This window comes from Ictidomys tridecemlineatus, chromosome 4 (assembly GCF_052094955.1).
Source record: "Ictidomys tridecemlineatus isolate mIctTri1 chromosome 4, mIctTri1.hap1, whole genome shotgun sequence".
Taxonomy (NCBI): Eukaryota; Metazoa; Chordata; class Mammalia; order Rodentia; family Sciuridae; genus Ictidomys; species Ictidomys tridecemlineatus.
This window is the reverse complement of record NC_135480.1, coordinates 100,864,938-100,890,336: the sequence shown is the minus strand read 5'-3', so window position 1 is coordinate 100,890,336 and position 25,399 is coordinate 100,864,938. Positions and strand designations below refer to the sequence as shown.

General features: G+C 48.1%; 1 protein-coding gene across 8 annotated transcripts in view; it reads right to left on the bottom strand.

The window, feature by feature from the left end:
• Cep164 (centrosomal protein 164) overlaps nt 1-25,399 on the bottom strand; it is a 65,032-nt gene that overhangs the window by 5,178 nt on the left and 34,455 nt on the right. For 3 of the 8 annotated variants that reach the window (XM_013360007.4, XM_078047064.1, XM_078047070.1), the window contains 19 exons: nt 22,732-23,115; nt 21,576-21,656; nt 19,440-19,523; nt 15,979-16,064; nt 14,903-15,070; nt 13,896-14,042; nt 9,477-9,686; nt 6,981-7,112; nt 6,681-6,897; nt 5,640-5,717; nt 5,272-5,403; nt 4,843-4,965; nt 3,630-3,773; nt 3,189-3,272; nt 2,989-3,057; nt 2,543-2,718; nt 2,069-2,195; nt 1,711-1,775; nt 1,049-1,256 (listed from right to left, as the gene is read on the bottom strand). In XM_013360007.4, coding sequence (XP_013215461.2) covers nt 1,049-1,256; nt 1,711-1,775; nt 2,069-2,195; nt 2,543-2,718; nt 2,989-3,057; nt 3,189-3,272; nt 3,630-3,773; nt 4,843-4,965; nt 5,272-5,403; nt 5,640-5,717; nt 6,681-6,897; nt 6,981-7,112; nt 9,477-9,686; nt 13,896-14,042; nt 14,903-15,070; nt 15,979-16,064; nt 19,440-19,523; nt 21,576-21,656; nt 22,732-23,115 — 2,715 coding nt within the window. The remainder of the gene's footprint in view (nt 1-1,048; nt 1,257-1,710; nt 1,776-2,068; nt 2,196-2,542; nt 2,719-2,988; nt 3,058-3,188; nt 3,273-3,629; nt 3,774-4,842; nt 4,966-5,271; nt 5,404-5,639; nt 5,718-6,680; nt 6,898-6,980; nt 7,113-9,476; nt 9,687-13,895; nt 14,043-14,902; nt 15,071-15,978; nt 16,065-19,439; nt 19,524-21,575; nt 21,657-22,731; nt 23,116-25,399) is intronic. The other 5 variants (XM_078047065.1, XM_078047068.1, XM_078047066.1 and 2 more) reach the window with 5 other exon arrangements.

Here is a 25,399-nt window from a genome sequence, read left to right as displayed (position 1 = left end):
CCAGCTCTAGCATCTGCTGACAGAGTGGTCTGGAACACAGCTCTCCTGTGGCTGCTCATTTGAAAATATGAAATGCTATTTTTCAGTGGATTGTGAGAATTAAATGATAAAGGATGGTACATGCTCAACATGATGCCCACACCGAGGAGATTCTTAAGTGGTTCCTGCTATTACCATCACTGCTCCAACTATCATCATCATCATCATCATCATCATCATCACCACCACTGCTGACATTGAGAGGGGTTACGTAACAGAGCCTGAGGGTAGCCTTCAGATAGATAACCCTGGGAAGCCTGCCCTCTGTTTGTACCAGACCATCTGCTGAGCCAAGCCAGGCACAGGGACCACAGGGCCTGAGCTCCATAAGGAGTTCTAGCACCATCAGAATTCTAGGAACCCAGGTGTCCAAGAGGGCAGGGCAGAGCCCATGATGCAGGTACGTTCAACCAGTACAAAGATCTATGATACCAACTGCTAACAATGAAATCTCTGCCTATTCATTGCAAATTAGACCATCAGAGAAGCAGACCAGAAAAGTAACTCATCTTATGCTTAGTATGTCCAAAAGACTTTCATTTCTAAATGAAGTCATTAGTATGAGAGAATGGAAATGCTTAGCACTGAATTTGAAAATTTTTAAACCCCAGTCATACACTTCATCTAGACAATGGGAATAATAAGATAGCTGTATGTATCCTTTATTTGAATGCTTGAGTCCAGAAGTATTTCAGATTTGGGGAGTTTTTCAGATTTTAGAACATTTGTGTGACTACACTGGTTCAACAGACTTTCTAATGAGGACTTTTCAACCTGTACTATCTTGCCTACTATATGGTTAACGTGAGGATCAAACACTTTACTATTAGAGAAAGTGCTGTTTGCACACGATGTATACATGAAAATGTAAGTAATCACAGGGCCCATGTGGCCTTTCTCATGGAGTCTCCAGAACTTTCAACTGAAGAGAGCCCAAAGGCAAGGGTCCCACTGGCCCCCACAGGCCTGCACCACATAGAATTGGCAGGTTCCCCTCCAGGCTTCTGACCTCCTCCAGGTTCTTGCGCATATTTTGTAGAGCCTCAGTGCCTGGAGGGTCATCAGCCACCTCCTGGACTCTGGCCAGCTTGTGGCACCAATGCTGCTGGGCAGCTTTCAGGGCTGTCTGCCGCTTACGCATGGAACGTGTCTGTCGCATCAGGAACTCCTTGGCATTGCGGAGGGCTATCCCCTCGGCGGAGAGGTAGTGGCGGATACTTTGGGAGGACCAGCAGGGCAAAGGAAATGGAGAGAAGTTAAAGGCAAGACTTTAAAAACCCTGCTCAGGACACACAGCCACTCCCAAGCAAATGCCCACCCTGAGCACACAGGAACTGCTGGGCTGGGGCTGGGCACTACACAGGGACACTGGTTTTAAACACCTATAGCATACAGCACATGGGACTAACAGTCTCCCCACCCTGATTCTGAAAGGAATTGTGCCTGGCCCCAGATGTCAGACAGTCTGATCCTCAACCAGAGGTCAGCAGATGCCTGTTGAAGGTTACAGGGCCAGTTTCTTGGCTTGGTAAAGAGGATCTTCCATCTCTAGGCCTCTCCTAGGAATAAAGCCCTACTAGTGGTCACTGTCACTTCAGTTCTGGGATACAGCCCTCACTCATCCCTCTGTGATACCCTCATCTTCAAATAAGACAGGCAGTAGGAACTTACCCGTCCAAGGATAAGTTAGTCTCCTTGCCCTGGGACAGAGAAGAGGACACATCTTGGGTCTGGTTCTATGGACACATGGCAGAAAAAAACCTAGTGAGTGCAGCAAAAGCAGACACCCTGCATGGTCAAGACACCCCGAAGCCCCTCCTAGTGGCCTAGACAAGGAAATGGCTCTGCCAGTTGCCAGGTACTCTTCACTTTTAGGTACCATTTGGTGAAGATGGTGGGAAGCTGGGAATAAGAAAAGGAAACCAGGTTCTGTCTGCAGTACAGCCAGGCTCCCCTCCTAATCCCCCCCCACCACTGATGCCCTGAACCCACCCCCAATTATCCCCCCCAGGCCCCAACCCCAGCTCACTGTCCCAAGGGATTTCCTCAGGTCCTCAATGTGGAGATCTGGCTCAAAATGTGGGGAAGCATTACGTTCCTCCACTGCCAGCTCTTTCAAGATGTCCTGCTTCCTCTGAGCTTCAGCCTCCAGGCTGCTGTGGTGGGGAAGGGAAGTGGGAAATAGGGGTGTGAGGCAGGGTCACTGGGTGAAGGAGGCCACACTGTCAGGACCACATCCAGGTTCTCACTGCCACCGAGGTCCCTGGGGTGGGGCTGAGGCATGAACAGGGGAGGCAGGGATGCCCTGCTTTTCATAGCCTCAACATAGCCTCCCTAAAAGATGCAGCAGCAACTCTACACCCTTCTGCCTTGCTTCTGAGTTGAGTCCTCCACCTCTCCCTGTTAACTGGGCCATGATGAGATGGGGCTCAAGAGCAGCAGAGGTCCAAGGGAAGGTGGGAGGAAGGTGAGAGGGTGACTAGGTGCCGAAAGCCCACACCACCTGACACGCTTCTGCAGCTTCTGACTCTGCATCTGCAGCAGATCCACTTGGGACTCCAGCTCTATCTTGCGGGCCTGCAGCTCTTCAAGAACCCTTTGGAGCTGTCGCTTGGACTCCACCAAGTGGGTATGCTCCTTCTTCACCTCCTCCAGGTGCTGATGGTTGACTGTGACTTCCTGAGTGTGAGAAGGAAAGACAGAAGCACCCAGAGATACAGTAAGAAGAAGTCAGGACAGGGAAGCCAGAAAAGAATGAGACAGGGAATGGAAGCCAGAGCCACTGAAGCCATTGTGTCTGGGTCAGGGGGTCTGCAGGCTCCCGGGCCTCCCACCACAGTCCACAGAGTGGCACTTTTTGTGGAATATTGGCCAACCTAGTTTGGAACCCCTGGGTGCTGGGCAGAGTAGGTGAACAGAAACCTTGGGGAACAAGTGAGGCAGACAAACCTCTCTCTCCAGAGCCACCTGCCTCTGCACATCAAGCAGCTGCTGCTTCTCCTTCTGCAAGGTTTCTTCCTAAAGGGGAAGAGATGGGCCTGTGGGCTGACTGCTGACCCCAGGCCAGAGGGGCAGGGGCCTGCCCTCTCCTGGAGGAGTGGACTCTGGTCAAGTACACCTCACATCTCTTCTCCACCCAACTCTCTCACCTGGATGTTCAGCTGAGCCAATCTGGCCTTGATATCTTTTGTTCTGCTTTCAAGTTCCATCTCCAAATCTTGGAGTTTCCTTTCCTGCCCAGAGTATAGTGAAGAGAAAGATGTCAGCATAGAAAGAGGATAAGGTATTAGCTTGACCTCTGAGCTGGGCTCAGGCTTACTTCCTCTTAATTCCCTTGCAGTTTACTGTGCATGTACTACACCTTGCTGATTCCCAGACTGGGGTGCAGGGGGCAACCCCAAAGCCTTAGAGGGACTGACTTCCCTGTCTAATCCAAAGAAACAAAGATGCCCCTAAGCTTAGAGGGCCAGGGAGAGACCTCCTCTCCTGAAGCTGCAGGGCTCCATCCTGTTGCAGCCACAATGTCAGCCCCCAAGACTTCCCTGCCCTGCACAGAGGTGTCCTAGTGGGGCTCACCCCCCAGGCCTCACCTGCTCTCGGTGCCGACGCCGAAGGTCCTCCAGCTGCTGGTCCTGCTCCTGCCTCAGGGTCTCTAATTCTCGCTCGTGGGTTCTGCGCAGGCGCTCCAGCTCTCCAGTCAGGTACCCCAGGAGGTCAGCCCTCTGCTTCCTCTCCTATAAAGAGGTGGGGCCACCAGTAGGAATCTGCAGGGGCTTCTCATACCCCAAAAATCAGACTCCCTCACCCCTGCAGTCTTGGGTCAGTAAGAGCTCCCCATGGCCAACTCCTAGGGGAGCATCAGGATGCCTACTTTGCCCTGCAGCTGAAGCAGATGCTGCCAGGCATCAGGAAGGAGCCCCCTGTCAGCCTGCTTCACCCACTCGTGTATGGTGTCCAGCTCTCCCTCACGGGGAAAGAGGCCACCGATCAACTATCACTATTCTTCAGCAAGGTCAGAACTGGCCTGGGATGTAGCTCAATTTCATCACAGTGCTGCTGTTTCTGCAGAAGATCTGGGATATGGGTTCCAGTTACTAGAACAGGAGCCATAGGGATCCAGCTGTGGGTTAAAGTCACCACCTCCACACCCATGCATTACTCACCCCTAAGGTAAGCAAGCCAAGCCAAACCAGGTTAAGTGAACTTTCCCACCCGAAGGTCAAAGAGGAAGGAGGGCAGATAATATATAATACTGTTTGATTCTTCCCAGTCTACTTATTGGTGTCCTGAAATTTCATTAACCTTGGTGCCTGCTGTTGCAGTGACTAAAACTGAAGGATTTGGAGTCACTGGAATCCTTGCTCCTCTACTTATTAGCTGAGTTTAATCTTGGGAAAGTGACTTGAACTCTTCATATCTCAGTATCCTTGTCTTTAAAATGGAGGACATACCTCCCAAGGCTGTTGTGAGGACTAAAGTGGGTTAAGATACATCAAGAGCTTAGAGCAGGGCCTGGTATGTAGTACATCTCAAGACCTGTTAGCTACTATACCATTTAATTTAAAAAGGAACAGCTATCTAACAGGAAGTACCTCCCATTAGGGAAGGTTTCTAATACTTCATTAAAAACCAAATGACTTCACTGTTGGAAGGTGCCAAGGAGGAAGGCCTTCCATAATGCCTGAACATAGTTTGTCCTCTCTCATGCCCTGAAGCAAGCTAGGAAGGACCCCTAGCTATATGTGTGTGACAGAGTATGTGTGCACAGGTGCACGCGCGCAACAGGCGGTGTGGTCGAGCTACCTCAGCTTCATACCGCTCTCTGGCCTCTGCCATCACTTGCCGATGCTCCTCCTTCATCTTGTCCATCTTCCTTTCATGGTCCCTTTCTATCTCCTGGCGCTTTTCTCGCAGGAGGCTGCTGAGCTGCAGGGGACAAAACAGGGAGGCAGCACACAGAGTTGAGGGTGAACAGCACCCAGGGCCCTATACATGCCTCCCAACATCCTCTAGCCACACACAAGGCACCAAGGCATACAGACAGCCACACCCCAACACCATCTCCCCACAGGTGTACAGGGTCCTGGGGATGGAGAAGGACCTGGCCTTAAGGAAACGTAGTCACAGAAATAGAACTAGAAGCGCCATCCCCGCTGAGTATTCACAGCAAAATGGAAGACATTAGGGTCCACATGATGGAACACACCACAGGGAGTCGGGGAGCAGTAGTACCTCTTGCTCATACTCCACCACCTGGTGAGCTTTCTGGTGAGCTCTCTGCTCTGCCCACCCAAGACTCTCCCGCAGCTGGGCCTCTTCTTTCTGATGAGCTTCCTCTATCTTCTTCTGGAGGCCAGAGACCACCTGAGGAGTCACCCACACACACCGCGAAGTATGACCCTCAGGAAGGCAGTTAGAGCTACCATGTAGGGTCTCACTCCCAGGGCCCCAGCATGCATCTCAAGGGCCTAGAGGTGGAGGGAGGCTTGCTCCCCAGTGGCCAGAGATGGGGTTGAGCTTTGCTGCTGCCCAACATGAAGCAGGGTCCTAGGCTGCCCAGGCTCTGCCCTCGTGGGCCAGACTGGGCCAGCCACACTCACCTCCCGGTGCTTGGCCTCCAATGAGGAACAAAGTTGCTCCAGCTCAGCACTGTGCGACTTCTCTAGCCCTGCCATCGCCTGGGGAGCAGCAAAGAGCCATGAGGAAAGCAGGGCAAGGACCCTGGCCAGGACCATGGGACGGGTGCAGCCAGGAAGACCACCCTACTCCCACAAGATGAGGAGCCAAGGAGAATAACGTTCCTCTGAATTAACTCATCCCCAAAGTCTGCAAGTAGCAAATGGACAGAAACCTAGAGGTGAGAGTAGAGGGGCACTACAGCAGGCTTCAGCTCAGGCTCCTGTCCTGCCTCTAGGCCAGGCCATAGATACACAGATGCTGTAAATAAGATCCAAACCAGGGAGGGCTGGAGAGTTGGTACACTCTCTTTGAGCATCTGCGTTACAATGACAGCCCCCCAGTCTTTGCTTCAGTTTTCTGTGTCTAACAGCTAAAGTTCACTCCTTACAAAAGAAAATTTCTAAGTGGACTGGCCATTCATGAGTGTCTAATCTGGCAACAGAACATGGAGCTAGAGAGAAAGGGAGTGGGGACAAAGGTACCAGCCTCCCATTCTAAGACAGGAGAGAAACTCAGGGAGGAGAGGCCATTTGTAGCTGCCCCTCAGGAACAGGGACAGGGTGCCCTGATCTCAAGACCTCTGGTCTGGCTGAAGTTCTTTCAGTTGTGAAACCATCCCAAACCTATAGGACATTTCCCTTCATGCCTCTGATGACTCCCTGCTACTAATAGGACCCAGCTGCAGCTGCTGGGCCAAGATGACCCTGGAGGGGCCTCTGGATACTACTGAATCCTCCACTCAGCTGAGGAGATCAGGGCTGCATCTGCCCTGAGCCCAGTCAGGTCCACAGAGAGTAAAAAGCCAATTACTACGTCCCAAACCTGTCTGTGCAGGCCACCTGCCTGCCTGGCTCCCCACCCTGTATACCGACACAGAGCATGCCCTTTCTTTTCCTCTGCACTCAGTCCCTCTCCAGGCAGCAAAGACATGTAGGGGGGAGACCCTCGCTGCACTTGCTCACTTCTCTCCTCTCCGCTTCTAGTTGCTCCTTCAGCTGCTGCAGAGCCACCTCCTTCTCAGCCTTAAGGGTGGCCTCAGCTCTCTTCTCTGAAGCCTCCAGCTCTTCCTTGAGTTGGTCCAATGTCCACTTGCTTTTCTGTTCCAAATTGGCCATCTCAGCTTTCTGTAGGGACTCTAATTCTTCTCTCCGCCTTTTCAGGGAAGCCTCTTGCTCAGCTCTGGGAAAGAGAATGGGATGGGGGTGGGCCTACATGTTCCAGGTCACTGCCACAGGGCAGGGCAACTCACAGCGTGCTCTCACCTGATTTGTTCCTCATCTGCTTCTGTGCTGGATTGGACCCAGGCTCTGAGCTGGGACAGCCTCTGGCCTTCCTCCTCTCTCATCCGAGCCTCTTCCTCCTCAGTGGCCTTCTGCAGCTGCTCCTTCAGGGAACTGAGAAGGAAGGAAAGGAAGGTTCAGAGGAGGGACCACACAAGTCTTTTCTGGTCCTTTCACAACCCCTGTTTCTTGACCTCCAAGGGCCTCTCAGGCTGTCTGTGAAACAATGTCAATCTTAAACACAAAGTCTCCTCTGGGAGGCTCCCTCCCTGAAATGCCCTTTACCACAAGAAGTGGACTGCAGGCTCCCTCTGCCTAGATTCACCTCAGCAGGGCATTCACTCAAGGAAGGTTACAGCCGCCTAGCCTGACTCTGGATCCACATTCTGCCACTCCCCACCCTACAGACACTGTTCTTGGCACATCAGATGTGTCACCATCTCTAAGCCACACTGTACTCTTCCTTGTCTCTTGATTTTGCTCATGCTGGTTCCTCTGCCTAGAATTCTGTTGTTTTCTATCAAGCCCAAATTTACTGCTCAACACCAGTCAGCTCTCTGGGAAATCTTCCCAATTCCCTCCAAGTTTACTGATTTGCCTTTTCCATACACATTAAATGGTGAACCTTTCTTATCCCATGCTACTCTGCATCATGTATCATATTGCATCCTAAGCAATCTGTTTTCCTTGTAGTCTGGGACCTTCTTCAGAATAAGAATCTTCTCTTAAAATCTGTTGTATCTTGGGCTGGGGTTGTAGCTCATTGATAGAGCGCTTGCCTAGCATGTGTGAAGCACCACATAAAAATTAATGAAGGTATTGTGTCCATCTATAATAATAACATATCTCAAACACTGAACATAGTAATTGACATAAAGTAGGTTTTCAATAAATGTATGTTGGACTTGGACAGTCTCATCCAGCCCCAACTATAAGCAATATTTGATTAGCCATGAAAGATGTCTCATCTATATACCAATGACAGTCACCACTGCAGACATAAGCTGCTTACACAAATTGCATCCTTTTTGTGTACCCCCTCATACCGTCCCACACAAGGGGATGTGTGCTATACACTCAGGGAATTCAAGGCTATAACCAATGTGATGTGGAAGACAATTCTTTGAAAAGCAAACTCCAAAGTCAAAAAATATTTAAGATTGTTTCCTACCATCAACACCACCACTCTCTTCCATTATGAGAGGAAATTTGAGTTAAGTAAAAATCCTCCTTGCTAGATTACCCAAAAATCCTTTCTTTTTTTTTTTCCCCCATGGCTCAAATATCCACAGAACAACACAGAATGTTAGCGCTGGCAGTAACATTAGAGGTTAAATCCTATCTCTTTATTTTACAGCTGAGGAAACTAAGGTCAGCCTGTCTGTCTTCCTGACTGCCTTATCATTCAATTGTTGGTTAAAGGACTCAGCTGTGGCTTCTAGAAATTTCTATCCAGAAACTTCCAGAAGTTTTCCAGCAAAATGGAGGATCCCCACCTCCACAGAAAGGCTCTGCTATAAACATAAACAGCTTTCTAAGGACCAACTATTTTAAAGAGAGCCAGACAAAGCTCTACCCACAAAGAAATCACTTAATCAAATCACTTACAAATCACTTAAATTAGTATTAATTTCCAACTGAAAATAAAAGCAAGTGCTGCCATTTATGGAGTAACTGCTGTTCCAGGCCCTGATCAAATATTTCTCGCATGCTAGTGTTCACCAAAAGCTGAAAGTGCTCTAGGGTCTTGACCTTCTGGGGTCGAAGGGCAGGAGATGGAAAGCACAGCCAAGCCCATGGTAGCCAGTAAAAGGGGAGCAGCCTTGTGGGCTGGCAGAGAGACACCCAAGGATCTTCTCTAAGGTGTTCCATCTTAAGATAAGCTGAATTATGCCCTGGTTGGGTGGCCCCGGCCCCAATTTTCAGTGGCCTTGGAAAAAGAGGATGCTATGAATTGGTCTGTTCTTTGGGATGCTCCCCAGACAGGACCCCAAGAAGGGTAGTAAAAGGGCAAGCCCTGGGTTAGCAGATCCTATGTTGAGCTAATGAAAGAGTTTGCAATGATCTTCCTGGTACGGAAATGGGGTTTTGTTTTATTTTCTCCAAAAAAATTAAGCATAAATGTTTTATAAGTTCCTTGCTATGTATGATACAAAAATCGTAATTCTCTACCACGCTTTTAGATATCTTAACATTACTTTGTAGCACTTTCCCACCCTTAGACTGACAGGCTGCTCATTACCTTCTTGATATTCATTTGTCCTTTTTTCCTTACTAACAGAATCCTGATTTTATTCTACTACATAAATAGACTGACTCCCTTGTAACTAGGGGTTAACCAATGAGATAGCAGCAAAAGTTACTAGGTGACTAGTAAAAGTTACTAGTTTCTAGGAACAGCCTTGGTGGGACTGTGGGCCTCCCAGTGGTGTCAAAAATGGGAGGCAGGTGTCCCTCCCTTCAGGGGAGAAGTGGGACCTGAGGGTTTTCTCCTTCTGCAGGTGAAGCTGGACAATCTCCTCCTCCTCCTCTTGCCACAGCTTCTCCCGAAGCTGCTGCATCTTCTTTTGCTGCAATTCCAGCAGTAACCTCTGATCTTCTTTGAGTTCTTGGGCCACTGCCTCTTCCATGGCCTTTAGTGCAGCCTCAGAAAGCTCTTTTGGGAGAGCCAGAGGCTCTGCATATCTCCTGTAAGAGGAAAACAGGGTATCACTACAGGGTGTGTACCTACCCACCTTTTGGCATCAGATCCATAGGTAACATAACATCACATACACAACTGTGCTGGAGAACCCAAGATCTGGAGTCATATACCCACATAGCCACACAAGAAAAGGGACTGTTCTGTAGAACAAGCCCCACTGTGGTCGAATAAAGTCCAAAGATCTAGGGGAAAAGGCAGCCCACAGTCAGTATACCTGGAAGATTGTGGCCTAAGGTCAAAACGTGTGCCTCAAGAGCTGACAACATCAGGGAGAGAATGAAGCTCTGTTCCTAGTGGATTCTCTCCCAGAAGGTCTTTAGGCCCTATTCCTTGTCTCCACCAGGGCTCTGCCTACTACCTGAGTCTCATGCCAGAAATTTGTAAACAGTCCCTAGAGACCGTTGTCTACTTCCCAAACTGAACAGAGATCAATGTAAATGAGCCCATGGGAAAAGTAGCAGCCCTGAAACCTACGACAGACAGTCCATTGAGGTCCAGGAATAGGAAACTTTCCTCCATCACCACCAAGGGAATCAGGCAGCAAACATTTCTCTGAGCCAAAATGGAGCAAGAGTGTAAGAGAGATACCATTTTCCATATTTCCCTATAGTAACATGTTTTCATCTGCTTAGAATTAAGTTCTGTATTTTGAAATGAATGAAAAAAATTCAGAGCTAACCCAGATGCATTGGTGGGTGGCACGTATGGTGAGGAATAATGGTATTGGTTTACAATATGTCTACAGAGTTAGTGAGGAGGGTTGTTTTGCTTTATTTTTCAGTTCTTCAAGGAAATAGCCAAAATGAAACTGTGAGAACATTCTAAACAGGGAAAGCACAAGCAGAATAAAGTATGACTCCCCCAGAGTGACTTTCTTTCTTTCTTTTTTTTTTTAGTTGTAGATGGACCCAATTTCTTTATTTATTTGTTTATTTGTTTATTTATTTTTATGTGGTGCTGAGGATCGAACCCAGTGTCTCACACATTTGAGGCAAGTGCTCTACCACTGACTGAGCTCTAGCCCCAGTCCTTGGAGTGATTTTCTTAAGGGCCAGTTCACTTTTGTACTCCCAGGTCTCCATGTCTGACAATAGAACCTGGTTGTAGCACACAGCCACCACTCTTCTTGCTTGGTGCTCAAGCTGACATAATGGCTCAGTCAACCTCAGCAGTAACACATGAATAAGACCAAATCAAAGAGGAATGGGCAAGAATCAAATGGGGGAGTCAGTTCACCCAGCTGAGGACCCCACACCCACTCTCCCCCAAGAGAGCTTAGCAGCAAAGCAAATGGAAGGCAAAGGTGGGAACAGCTCAGACAGTTAAAAAAAAAATAGAATTTAGGAACCCCACTACAGCCCAAGAATAAAGAGAGAGGGGAACAAAACAGGCTACAGACATCCTGAAAAACCATGAAACCCATCTCTCCACCCTTTCCTAAAATCAGAACTTGGACCAGTCTTGAGGCAAGCCTTCAAATCTTTTTGTCCTCCCAATTCCTTTTTTCTCCCTTCTTCCAAATTCTGACTCCCTCTCATTCCCTGACACAGCCCGACTGATGCAGATGTAAGCGTCATGGCTGCCACCTCCTCTGAGGATGCTGCCCTCCAAAAGAGCCTCCCCCCGCAGCTCTCCGCCTCATCAACCCTCCAACTCATTTCCAACCTTGGCTGAAAACATCTTTTTTCCCTGAGATGGTACCTTTTAATGTCTGTCTCCCCTGTGGGCTACGTAGATATGTGCAACCCAAGGGACAGATGTTGTGGGAAGATGGGGCATCAGACCATGTGGCAGCACGTGTCCAGGCTACACACACCAGTGAGCCCGCTTGCACACCTGCCACACAGGCAAATGGGGCTGTTTTTCAGTGGGTTCCTTTTTTTTTTCTTTTTTTTTTTAATTGGTTGTTCAAAACATTACAAAGCTCTTGACATATCATATTTCATACATTAGATTCAAGTGGGTTATGAACTCCCATTTTTACCCCAAATACAGATTGCAGAATCACATCGGTTACATATCAGTGGGTTTCTTCTCCCTCCCTCGTTTTAAAGTCCTGGTATTCTAAACACCTTGCTTAGGTCCAAGGCAAAGAACAATGCCCGAAAGATCTAGAAGACAATTGGGAAGTTGAAAATGCCAAAGAGGAGGCAGGTCTGATTTCTAGGCCAACTCCTCAGGTATGAGCCACATGAGACCCAGTTTCCAACAGAAAGAGGCCAATGAAAGGCTCGGTGGGAGCTAATCATTTCATGCTGGCCACCAGCTAGCTAGGAGATAGGTGACAGAAAGCAAGGCAGAAAGGCAGGGAGGGAGAAGAGGATGGAGGGAGGGAGAACTGACATCCCAGGATCGTTCTGAAATGATTATAAAACCACTAAAGCTCAGACTGAAAGCAAGGAGATCTAGTTTCCTGTCACATTTAGACCAGTGGCTTTTTTTGTTTGTTTATTGGCTTTTTGAGATGAGATCTTGCTATGTTGTCCAGGTTGGGCTTGAACTCACAATCTTGCTTCAGCTTCCTGAGTAGCTAGGATTATACCCAGTGGTTTTGATTCACTTACTATCTCTTCAAATCTTTGTGAAATGTGCTAACATGACAAAAAGGAGGATATCCGCTTCCCAGACCCAGTCCCTTGGCCACAAGCCTGCCCTGTCCACCCTTGCTAGCCTGTCCTGTTCCTAACCCTTCTGATTCAGATGTCAGGCACAGGGCTACTCCCAATACCTTGAAAACCAATCGATTCCTAACACATCTGAGAAGATTAATAACAAGGAAGTTGTGGGGTCTGAAGAGACTCAGGAAAGGAACAGAGGCCTTTCCTGTGAGATGGTGTGACCTGAGCCTGCAGGGTCAAGGACAGTATCTAGAGACCCCAGCAGGGGCAGTGTCACTGGGATGGAGAAGAAACACAAGTTAGGACATCAACCAGACAAGGTGTCCAGGGAGGAGCTTCCCTCCAAAGGTCCTGGGAAGATGCCTCTCTGACCTCTGCCTAGATCTTCCTCATTCTGAACCACACTTGGCTTCTGTCCTTCATAGAAAGCACCCTGATCTGCCTGTCCACAGCCACCAAGGAGGCAGGAAAGCCATGTGATTCCTCAGGTCACAGCTTTCATTGTAGGACCTGTCACCAACTGAAAAATAACAAGGACTACCCCTAGTAGACTACCCCTACTCTACACAACCTCTACAACATTATAGGGATGACATGAGATTATGAGCTCAGGTGCCCTGCCAGCTCTCAGTGACACTCCTGTGAGTCATCAGGATAGGAACCTGGCTCTGCTCAATAGTCAGACCTGAGTCCTTTGTACCTCTCAATCACAGAGGAGAAATAACATAAATTCTAGTGCCTTTCCACACATAAGAGGCACAGGGACTGCAGACCAAAAGTCAGAAGTCTAGGATCTAGCTCTAGACTAGTGATGGGACCTTAGATAAATTCCTTCACCTCTCTGAGCTTTCATTTCCTTAACTGAATAAGAGATGAGAGGGACAGGTGAGGATGGGAGAGAAAAGATAAGTGGCTTCTAAATTTTTTAACTACTTGGTATAAAAAGAGGTGAACTGCAAAAGCCTGATGACCTTTACACTCAGGCACACAAAATATTTTCTATATACTGTATAATTCCATTTATATGAAGGTGGAAAATGGGAAAACTGAATCTATAGGATGGAAGCCACAACTGTAGCTTTTAAGGGTAGATTTGAAGGTGGAAACTTTCTCCGGGGAAGGAAATATTCTATGACAATCTGAGTGGCTATTATGTGTTGCACACACATGAAAACAATCACTGACCTGTACAATTCAGATTTGTGTACTTCGTTATACATAAATATCATAATAAGATGTTTTTAAAAGAAAAACAGTCCTTGGGAGAGAAGGAAATATAATCTACCAGTTTCTGCTAATGAGCCAAAGACACACCCTTGCCCATCCCCATACCCTGGGTCCTGGCCAGGAGCCCCCAGGACCTAAGCTAACCCCAGGCAAGAATCAGTGATAGTGATGGCTGCCTAGGGCTCTCAAGGCTGCACACAGCACCAAGGACACTTCCAATATCCTCCTATTATCACTCCATGGGCTGAAGCCAGAGCATCTCCTCCCATCACCCAAGAGAGGGAATGGGCATTCGAGCAATCCATACACAGCAGAGGACAGAGACAAACACAAAAAACTGGCCCTTACACTTCTAGAGAGACTGTCGAGGTGGGGCTGACCACCACCTTTTCCTCAGGGTCCTCAGTCTTTTCTTGCCCAGGGCATGGCTCCTCAGCCTGGGAATGCTGCTCCTTGCCCCTCTCATGGACCACAGGTGGGCTCGGAGGCTGCTCCCTTGATAGGAAGAAGGAAGTAACTGTGTTAAACCAGGAGGAAGGCAAGAGGTTCAATCTTCACCCCTTTTAGGTGAATAGGGACAAGAGGGACAAGCCCAGTAGTTTCCCTACCTCGGGTCTCTCCAACCTCCCTTTCCCCTCTGGGTCTCTTGCTGAAGCATTTGCATTGAAGGCCAGATACTCCCGTTTCACATGACAAACAGGATAGTTAAACACCCAAGGAGAAGCTCTGCACACAGCAAGTAGTCAATGGATGTTGCTGATTAAACATGGCTGCTGCTCAGGTCCCCTGGTGGCTCATTCCAAACAAATGAAATCTAAGACCAGCATATTTTTCTGGGGAATGGGGGAATCTGCTTCTTCCCAGTTTGCCAGGAGGACAGAGGCACTAGCACTAGCAAATGTACACCAGGCTCAGGATCAGGCTTAGACCTGCATCCGCTCTCCCTGGGCCTAGCACACAATAGAGCTCCAGATGGGTGGCTAGAGTTAGGCTGACTCCTGGCAGGGGCAGGGGTGCTGTTGGGGAGGGGACTAGGAGACAGGGCTACCCTGGCAAGAATGGAGCAGCCAGGGCAACAGCAGAGTCTCTGCCTCAGTCCTTGGCAGGGAGGAAAGTAAACAGAAGCGGCACCTCCTTATTCTAGAGTTCTTAAGCTCTCCTAATCAGCCTGGACACTCCAATGTGTTACAGAAAAGAACTAGGAAGTAGCAGATTCCCCATTCCCCAGGTGGTGCTGCTGCTGCTGTTGCTGCTGCTGCAAACTCACCCCAGGCTCACCCTGCCCCATCTCTCTCAGCCCCAGCACACACACAAAGTGATCACCACCACCCAGGGTGCTTCTTTCTCATCCTTACCTGAGGACGGACACCAGTGGTGTGGGGCTGGCTCCAGAGTCCTCTCTAGGCTCCTCCACTTCCTCCCACTCAGATTGTCCCTTGGGAATCTGTGGAGGCCCTCCTTCAGTGGCCTGGTTATAAAGGGGACTCTGGAGCTGCTCCCCATGCAGAAGTGGAGGAGATAACCTGGTGAGGCCAGCCAGAGCAGCAGCAGTCAGGCCCCTCCACTTGGAGAGCAGGAAGAGAATTTGGGAGTGCAGTGGGGGTCCCGTGTGCTAGATCCCAGCCCCTACCCCCATATTCACAGACAGCTACAGGGCCAAGCAGCTGGATGTGCAGCAAGGAGAAACCCTCTCCTGAGCTATCCTTTCACCTAAACTACATAGGGCTTCCCAGTGCCCTGGGCTGCATTGTTTGGTCCAGGTGTGACAGCTGGACACACTCACATATGTGTCATTCCCAGAGTTTACCATCACTGGGCCCAGGAAGAACGGAGTGGAAAATGGGGAGAAAAAGAGACACCGGGCTCTGAATCTATAGGTTCCAGTGGTCAGATTACAGAAAATGAATGAAACTGTGGCACTATGTAAGAATGCTGAGAGCTTGCCAAGGTCCCAGAAGAGGATGAACACACCCCATCCCCTTCAGAGTAGCAGCCTAAGAGGCTGAGAGCCCCAGTAAGATACACACTAGGTGTATCCACACACACAGAGCCAGCTGTAGATATCTCTGCTGGGGCAGGGCTCTGGCTCAGAGATGTGAGCTGTAGTACTAACCCTGTAACATGACTCCCCCAGACCTCCAACAGGCTGCTTCAACCCTAGCCCAAGACCAGGCACACATCATAATCAGCCCAATCCAGTGTGGAGCACAGAGCCTGGCTCCACCACAGTGCTCTGTGCAGAGTAGCACTTCACAGATCTATATGAGGCCGCATCACAGGTTCATTCACACACACACCTTGCCTGGCCATCTAGCCAATGCACATCTGCCTTCAGGCAGGGCACACCAGCTAGGATTCTGCCAAAGTCCACACCATCCTGAAGTCATGCCATGACTCAGGTCCCTGAGAGCAGCCCCCCCATATACTATACCTCTCGGAGCCTTTGGAGTGTTTGCTCTGCTGTTCATCTTGGCTGCACTGGCTAGTATCTGAGTCGTCTCTTCCTAACCTCTGAGCCTGTAGTAAAGAAGCAGTGGAAAGTGTGTTATTAGTGGGGTATGCATTGCAGGGGTCTCCCCCTCCTGCTAAGTCCCACACATAACAGAAAGCACTGAGAGGTGGCTCTCTGGAGGATTGGAAGCAGAAGGCCTGTCTACTGTCCAGTAAAGCTTCCTGGGCTTTGGCTAAGTCCTAGACTTATAGCTGAAGAGAAAGCAGACAAGCCCAGTATGGCAGAGTCAGAAACCAAGGGTAGAAAAAGACCACACAAGAAAGAAAACCCTGCCTCCTATGTATGGAAGCCTACACCACCAACAGAGGTATCCACAAACAGCCCACAACCACCAAAGCCCAAGGTAGCAGCACCAGTGATACACAAGGATGCTGAAATTAAGTGGGCAAAATTAAGGGCAGCAGGCAAGCTCATTAGAAAGGAAGACTCCTGGAGAACAGGGATCTCAGTAGAATAAGAGCAGATTTACCCCAGACCAAAAGGGCATCATCATCATACTAGAAGAAAGGAGGCATTAACATTCCTTCCACAGTTCCCTTCCAGCTTGCCCAAGGACATGGGTCAGGAGATAAAGATGCCCCTTTTCCAGTCAGGGATTATATCAACCATTCAGAAATAACCCCTAAAATTTATTTTAAAGTTTGGGTGTCTGGACAAATTTAAGCTAGTTAGAGACAGACAGACAGATAGACACTATTCCTGACAATTTAAAATATTTCCCACAGGTGGACAGTGGTGTAGTCAGCCTGGGTCTATCCTTTGTTCTAGCCCTTCCTCGTTTCCTGCCTGGGGAGCCCACTTCTTCCATTGTAAAATGGGATAGTAAACCACAGCTCCCAGGGCTTCTGGTCAGGATTAAATGAGATCATGTATATAATGCCCAACTCCTGGCCCAAAGAAGGCATGCCATAAATGCTAGCTCCTCTTCCCACACACCTCTCCCCTAGTCAAATGCAAAAAAAAAAAAGAAAAGGCTTTGCCAGTGCCAGTCCCCATTCTGGGATTTACAGTCCTTCTGTCACCCCAACAGGAGCCCCGTCTGTTCTGGGACACAGGGGTCAATAGGAGAGGTGGGGTAGGAGACAGCTCACTCCGTCTTCCCCAGTGGGGTCCCCAGCCCTGTGCCCAGTACCTCCAACACCTCTCTACTGGCAGCCTGAGCCCCAGCAGCTGTGGCTGACTCTACCATCTGGATAAGCGAGAAAGAAAAGGACTTGAACTACAACCCAGCTCCCCCAAATTACATTAAAAATAGCAATGCAGCCTGTGAATACCTCTCAGTGCCTGGAGCAGAAGGGCTCCCTGCCAGGACTGCCACTCCTCATTGCATCAGCCTGGGCAGAGCCTGCAGACAACGACAGGAGCAGGCAGCCTCCCCACCCCACCTATTCTCCTTCCAGTGTTCAAAATACATGTGTTCCCCTGCAAACCACACCATGCTCATGGAAAACTTCCCTCTCTCACTTTTTCAAGAAAACAAAAATCACAAAATCCAACCCCATTTAACACACTAAAATATACAGGACAAGTAACAGAGTGAGGTGATCATAATAAAATTTGGAGGGTTGAACCCTGCCTCAGAAAGGACTCTGGGGCTATAAGTCTAGTATCAGAAGGGAAAAGGCAGGCAGACTGCAGGGCTAGCTGTCAAGCGAGTCTTCGCGGCCAGCCCCTGCTTGTTCCATCTTCTACATTTCTGCAAGAAACTGAACTAGTTAAACTGCCAGAGAAATAGGGATACCTCGGGGGAAAACCTAGGCGAGGGGCCTTTTGAGTAGAGTTTTACTTGCTCCCTAAACATTTTTGCCACAGAGAAAGAAGCGAAGGAACCCAATGAGGTAACCAGTCATGCCAACTTTCTTCAGAAAGGGGACTGCTTGAGATACCGTGTCCCCATCCTTAACTCAGCTCCAAGGTTTTGTTTTCTGTCTGTCCCACAAAGGGGCTGCTGCTCCTTTCTTCAGCTCCACCTCCTTCTTTGACCCCTCCATGTCCTGAAGATGGGGGAGAACTAGAGACTGAGCCCTACTAAAGGCTCTAGCTGGTCAGCCAAGCTCAGTGCCCATCATTACCCACACCCTACCAGGCTGGTCATGAGGTATAAATTCGGACTTCCTCTGCCAGGGCTGGCTGCACTCCACCGAGTGTCCCCTGAGAACCAAATTCAAGCCAAATCTGACTGCTGCTTTATATCAGTAGTATGACCCCAAAAGGGCTGCCATCTTCATTAGGTCTTAGGTTAGGTCTCACAAAAAATTAACTTTTTTAAAGCTCTCAAAGAATTCTGATATTGGCCAGGTTTTGAAGCCAGAACCATAGAACCTAGCACACCCTACTGACTTGGTAGCTCTCCTGCTCACCTACTGCCAAAAAGGCCCCACAATTCCCCTGCTTCAAAGCCTTCCTGACTAATCCCACCTGCCTCTATTTGTGCCTTCACATCAATTATAAATGGGGTAACAAAGCCTAGCAGGGAGGTGGCTAGGCAGTAGCCCAGGAAGGCATCAGTCAGAATACGAAGGGCTCAAATGCAATCAGCCTAAAAACTAATCAGTCTCCAACATATTTCACTAAGGGCTCCCAGGCCAGATTCCTATTAAACATCTTGTTTGTTTCACCCAACAAATCTCCATCTCACTCAAACCAAATGCTCCCTGAAACTTGCAGAGACCTTCTGCCAGAATCCCTCTTCTAGACAACCCACCAAGGAGGAAAATAAATAAATAAATAAAACTGATCTTGACTTAAGCTGCTTAAGGACAGATCTGGGTTTCACTCATCTTTGTACCCTACTTGGGTCAGGTGTTATGGCCCAGCACAGAGAATACCTCTGGCAGGGAAGACATAAACAACCACAAAACAAGAGGCTCTAAAGAGAGCAAAGAGGAAATAATCCATCCCAATTGGAGAAGGTGGCCTCAGAGATGGGCCTCCAAGACCAAGAAAGAGCTTGCTGGGGCAAAAGCGGACACAGAAGGGCCAGCAGAGCCACAGTGGAGGTGGAGGGTATGCTCCAGGAAGGACAAGTGGCAGACCCAGCTGGTGGGCGGTGCGTGGGCTAGAGGTATGGATGGGCCAGGATATGAAATGCTTTGAAATCCACAATCTCCACAGGGCTTTGCACATGAGCAGGTGGTCAACCCTCAGTTACTGAATGAACAGATAAATGAGTAATACATGGGGGAAGCGGGTATGCTTTAATTCCTAGCAACTACAGAGCAAGAATGGTCATAAGTCCCATCAAAGGCACAGTTAGGGCCATGCCTTAAGGAAAGGGAAAGAGCCTCCAGAGACATATGCTAGGATGGGAAGGAGACAGCTCTTGAGTTATTTCAAAAAGTGATCACCAGAGAGAACTAGACCCACCCACAGAGACTTACCTCCCAACAGGCTCCATCCAGAACTGGGGAAATTACATCAATACCCAGCAGGCGCTCTGAGATCCGGCTGCGAAAACCAAAGTCCTACAGACAGTGGAGGTGATCATGTCAACTCTGCCTCTGCCAGTCAGCACTCATTGGGGCCCCACCTCTACCCCAATTCTAACCTAATGCCAACCTTTCAGAAAAGGCTGCTATGTGCCAGGCACTGTGATAAAATTTTGACATCTAATTTAATCTTTAAAATAAAAATGTGACTAGACAAAGATATATGATAAAGCGCATATGGTAAAATGTTCACTGCAGATGTATGTGGGTATTCACTGTAAATTCTTTAATTCTTCCATATATATGTTTTTTTAAATTTGTTTGGGAGATTGAACCTAGTGGCATTTAACCACTGAGCCACATCCCCAGCCCTTTTTAAAATATTTTATTTAATGACAGGGTCTTTCTGAGTTGCTTAGGGCCTTGCCAAGTTGCGGAGACTATGAACTCGCAATCCTCCTGCCTCAGCCTCCCGAGCCACTGGGATTACAGGCATGTGCCACCATGCCCAGCTTAAATTTTTTCCTAAAATTATGGACAAAAAAACAAACCCTATGAGACCAAAACTCTGTCATCATTTCACAGATGCAAAGGCAGGTTGGGAAGCATACTTAATTTGCCCAAGGTCACATGATTGATAAGCAAGAAGGCTGGGGTCAGATGATCCTGGGGACTAACTCCAAAACCCACGGTCTTTCCATGATACATGCTCCAAAGCATGTCTGTCACTTGCCAGCTGTCTCCCTCTCCAGTGTTCAACGAGGGCACCACAAATGCCAGAAACCTGTGACTAGCTTATAAATGAAGCTTGATAAACTCCTTCCAATTCATGTCTTCCCCCTTCCCAAACAGGTACCCCTCTAGACAATGGGGATTAATTAGTGGTGCCTTCTCCATAGGCTTCTCTTTGGGACAGACAGCAGGTACCCACACCAGGGCCAGCTCCTCACTGCCCTTTGGCTGCCACAGGGCCTTACCCGAACCCCTGAGCCTATGATCCCTGCTGGGCTAAGTGAAGGATTGCTACCCAACAGCATGCTAATGGGGATAGTTCTGTCATCAGCCCTGATAAATGGCGGGATGCCCAGACATGGTCTGGTCCTGCTGTCTATGCTTCCTCCCTCCACTGCCATAAAGAAAAATGCTGATGGGCACATGTTGCCAACACAGTGCCTGCTTTGGAAGGGACAGACCCCTTGGTTCATGAGTTTGGTGACATGGCTATTCTTCATGGACAGTTTTTGCCAACAACAGTGACTTTTTGTTTCACTTCCTGGCTTGTGGGGTTCGTCTTTTTTGGTGATATTTTCCTTTCAGTTTGAATTCTATGCCACATAATGCAGCTGCCATCTGCCTCTTAAGCCCACAGCTAAGTGCAGGGCTAAAGTACACAGCCTCCTAATTCCTCTGCATGCCCCCCGCCCCGTCCCGTATCATCACTGTCCATCCCTGACTCTTTCCCACTAATCCCCTCCCTTTGATCTGCCTCCTCCAAACAGATGGAGGTGGTGTGTAGAGGTAGTGTGTGGCCAAAAAGCACCCCCACTGCTCCCATTAGATTCAACCTGGCACACAGAACAGAGACACAGCAGGCTGAGTGGACGATCTAGGACAAAGGAACCATGGATTCTGGCATTCCAGGACAAAGCCCTAACTTCAAAAATGAAACCATAGGAGCCCTCCTGGCCAGAGCCTAGGACTGGTCTTTGCCACAGTTCCGTGAGCCCAGAAACACAACACACCAGTCTAACCTTCTGGATTCCTATAACATGCCTATTAGAGCCTGGAGGCAACTCACACAATCTTGTAGGCAAGTCACACACAGTAAGAATAATAATAGCTAACACTTATTTAATGTTATGTAAACATGATTTACATTCTCTACCTTACTTTCTTCTCACAGGAAACCTATATTGTAGGTAGAATAGTCTTAGCTACAGATTGAGAAACGGAAGCTAACAAGACCCAAATCTGAGTCCCAACTTCTCCCACATATTAGCATGCGGTGCTGGGCAAATTATTTACCCCTGTGGACATGAAAATCCATACTCTTACCCACCACACTACTACCCCTCGTCACAAACTCACCATGCCAAAGAAGGACTTGGGGTCAGAAGCCACGGAATCAGAGAGGTTTGGTTCTTTCACATGCTCACTAATCTTCGACTCCTGAGGAGACAGACCCATAGAAAAACCCCCCAGAAGCACTGAGAGTCAGGGTCACTATCCAGGGAATTCTGGTCAGGCCATAGTGCCAACAATGGACTCAGCCCAAACCAACATCCACCTCTTCTTGAAACCTGAGGGACCCTGCCATTCTCTCCAGACACACACATCAGCCTCCTTGCAATCCAGATGGGCATGGACAAGCATGCCCTGCACTGGATCAAGGATTCACATGTAGAAACAGAGTCAAGTATAGTGGAAACAGAAAGTTGGCAGTACAGAAATTTGATGCTATCCTATAAAACAGGATTGGAGTATCTTTTCAAGGAAGTAGACAAAAGCTCTTTAAATGGATTCCTTTATCAACTACCAGGAGGAAGAATTGGAAAACCTAAAACGCCAAAAGCTTGCCCCACTTGAACCTAGCCACTGGCCTAGTTTGCAAAACCAATCACTTCTATGTTTTGGATTGGTTCAGAAAGAGCCAATGAGAAAGGTCTTCTTATAATCCAATATATATATGCTGGGGCAGAACACTTTCACCGATGAAACCTTTGCCTTCCCTACATACACACACACACACACACACACACACACACACACACACACACACACACACACACACACACTTTCCACCCCACACTTTCACTGATGAAACCTTTGCCTTCCCTACATACACACACACACACACACACACACACACACACACACACACACATTTTCCACCCCACAAAGGAACTCTGATTGCAGCAAACCAAGACTAGAAGAGGGAGACAGGAAAGGGAAAGAGTAAACAGGAGAAAAGAAGAACATGAATATACCAAGAGGGTGCAATGGAAAAGCACATTTCTGCTCTAGATTTCCAATGCCACCAAGTTTGCAGTTTCATTCAGGATTTTACTGCCTGCTGGGTCTGGGCATATTTGTCACAATTAAGGGTTCTGGCTGATGGTGACAGCCCAGAGCAGGACCTGCAAATGAAGCTCCTGACTCAGAAATAAAGATGTGGGGATAGGAAGCTGCACAGAGCTAGAGAGAACAGCGAGGACTGCAGTCAGCAATTGCCTACGGGACTTACTTCCCTGGCATCTGATCTGTTTTCTTTTGGGACAGAAGTCTCTTTCTTTGGCTCATTTGTTGCCTCTTCCTTCCTGGAATCCTCTCCTGCATCAACTGGGTCCTCCAGTGGCTCCTTTTCAGAGGACTTGGCAGGCTGATCACCTCCATGGTCCACCCCAGGTGTCATCAGATTTGTGGAAGCCCCAGGATCACTCTTCTTATTCTCTTCTTTTTCTGGAAACCAAGGACTAGCCCCTCTTTCCTGTGGCTCTTTGCCACCAGAACTGCTCAGACTGCTATCTCCACCTTGGCTGAAGAGTTTGCCAGGAGTAGGGGGGCCAGCAGCATCTGAATCAAGAGAAACATCCTTCTTCTCCTCTGGATGACTTGTTCTTGGAGACTCCTAGAGAGCACAGACCATGTCAAAAAGAAAGACATAAGAAATATAGAAAAGGAGTTGAGAGATGTGCTACAAGATGGAGATGGTATTCCTTGACTTTCACAAGCCAGAGCTTGAGTTCTGATCCCAGTAGCCATCCAACACCTAAACAACTTGGGTTTTTTTGGGGGGGGGGAGGGCAGGGGGGCAGAGGTGGTACTGGGGATTGAACTCGAAGGCACTCGACCACTGAGCCACATCCCCAGCCCTATTTTGTATTTTATCTAGAGACAGGGTTTCACTGAGTTGCTTAGGGCCTTGCTAAGTTGCTGAAGCTGGCTTTGAACTTGTGATCCTCCTGCCTCTACCTCTCAAGCTGCTGGGATTACAGGCATGCACCACTATGCCTGGCCTAAACAACTTTTTAAAACATAGATTCCTGGCACCATACCCAGTCTACTGAATCAGAATTTCTATGGTGATTTGGACACACTCAACTGGGCCCCATCTACTGATGAGCCTGGAAATAACTTATGTGGACTATACAAGTCTATCATCATCTATCATGTTCTCACTCCACCCCCGTTAGCCAAATCTTAAGACTGCAGACTTAGAAGCCAAGATTCATTTAAGATAATAATGGACAATCATGTGAGAAAAAGGGAACAAAGTCCAGAATTTCTATTCTTCATTTTTCACAGGCAACAGGGGAAAAAAAAAAAAAATATATATATATATATATATATATATATATATATATATATATATATGAAGGGGGCCTGCCCTCTCCAAAGCCTCCCCTATAAAAGCTGATCATGGGCAACCTGTAGACAGCATCCTCCATCCAGGGTTGTCAAATTTGGTCCCCACAGGAGCAGATGCCAAAATGGGATTAGATGTGCAAGAGATTTAGGGGAAATGCTTATGAAAGATAAAGGAGAAGGGGAGGGCTTTCAGAACATGACGCAGACAGGGAAGGAAGCACAGCATGGTTCTGAGAAAGTCAGCCAGCCCAGAGGAGAGTTCCCATGCAGGCTGCCATTGAGAAGTCCCACATTAGATAGAAAGGTCCCTGCACTCAGACTCATGTTACAACCCATCAGCTTGGGGAAGTACAGGTTAGCATGAATCAGGATGGGTGGAAGAGGCTGCATCTGGAAGCTGGCAATCTATTAAGCTCCCCTTGGCAGAGTCTCTGGAAAGGAGAACAGCACACCTCAACAGCAGCCATACCCTGTTTTCTCACCACAAACCTCACTTTAAAGACTAGTGAAAACCTATGGCTGCTACAACTTAAATTCTTTAGGTTTGACCAAAATAGAAACAAACAAACAAACAAAAAACCCTACCTTGGAAATATAGCCAATGACCTTCCTGGGCTCATGCTGAGGAGCTTTCCTCCCAGAATACATCTGGGCTAACACTTGGGCTGCCTGGCTAAACAACTCCTGAGCAGGGAGTTTTAAGACTTCCTTATCCTGAAGATTCAAACAAAAAGCATGACAACCAGTGCTTGGATCTGGATGTTTTCCAGTAATAAATCTGTCTCTCTCCACCCTGGTTAGCCATATCTTACGACTGCAGACTTAGAAGCCAAGATTCATTTAAGACAATAATAAACAATCATGTGAAATAAAAGGAGCAAAGTCCACAGTTTCTATTTGGGACCTGGAATGTCCCTGCAAAGGCCCATTGGTGGAGGCTTGGTGCCCAGGGTAAACGACTGGAATGTGGTAGAATCTTTAGGTGGTAGGGCATAGTGGGAAGTCTGTAGGCTTTGGGGAGTATACCCTGATCCCTTCCTCTCTTTATTGTCTGGCTCTTGATATAAGCAGTTTTGCTTCAACATGCTCTCTCACCATGATGTGCTGCCTCACCACAGGCCCAAAACAATAGACCCAACTGATCATGGACTGAACCCTCCAAAACTGTGAGCCAAAAAAACTTTTCTTTTATAAATTAATTATTTCCGGTATTTTGTTACAGTGCTAGAAAGCTAATTCACTCAAGTAGATAATCAAAAGGTACAAGTTTTATTGATGGTCTCATAAAATATCTGATAAGCTCAAAAATATGACCATTGCATCAGGTCTGGCAGCCTACTGACTAGCTAAGCATGCTCTCCAAGGATGATGAATGAAAGCAGAAAAATAGAGCAGTTCACAGTACAACTTTCAAGAAAGATTGCCTAGGCTCAAATTATGGCTCCAAGCTTGCAGATGTGGTTCTTCTTAGGCAAACTGTGCTTCAGTTTCCTCTAAAACACAAGGATGCAGTCCACAAGTACCTTTCTCCTAGGGTTGCCAGA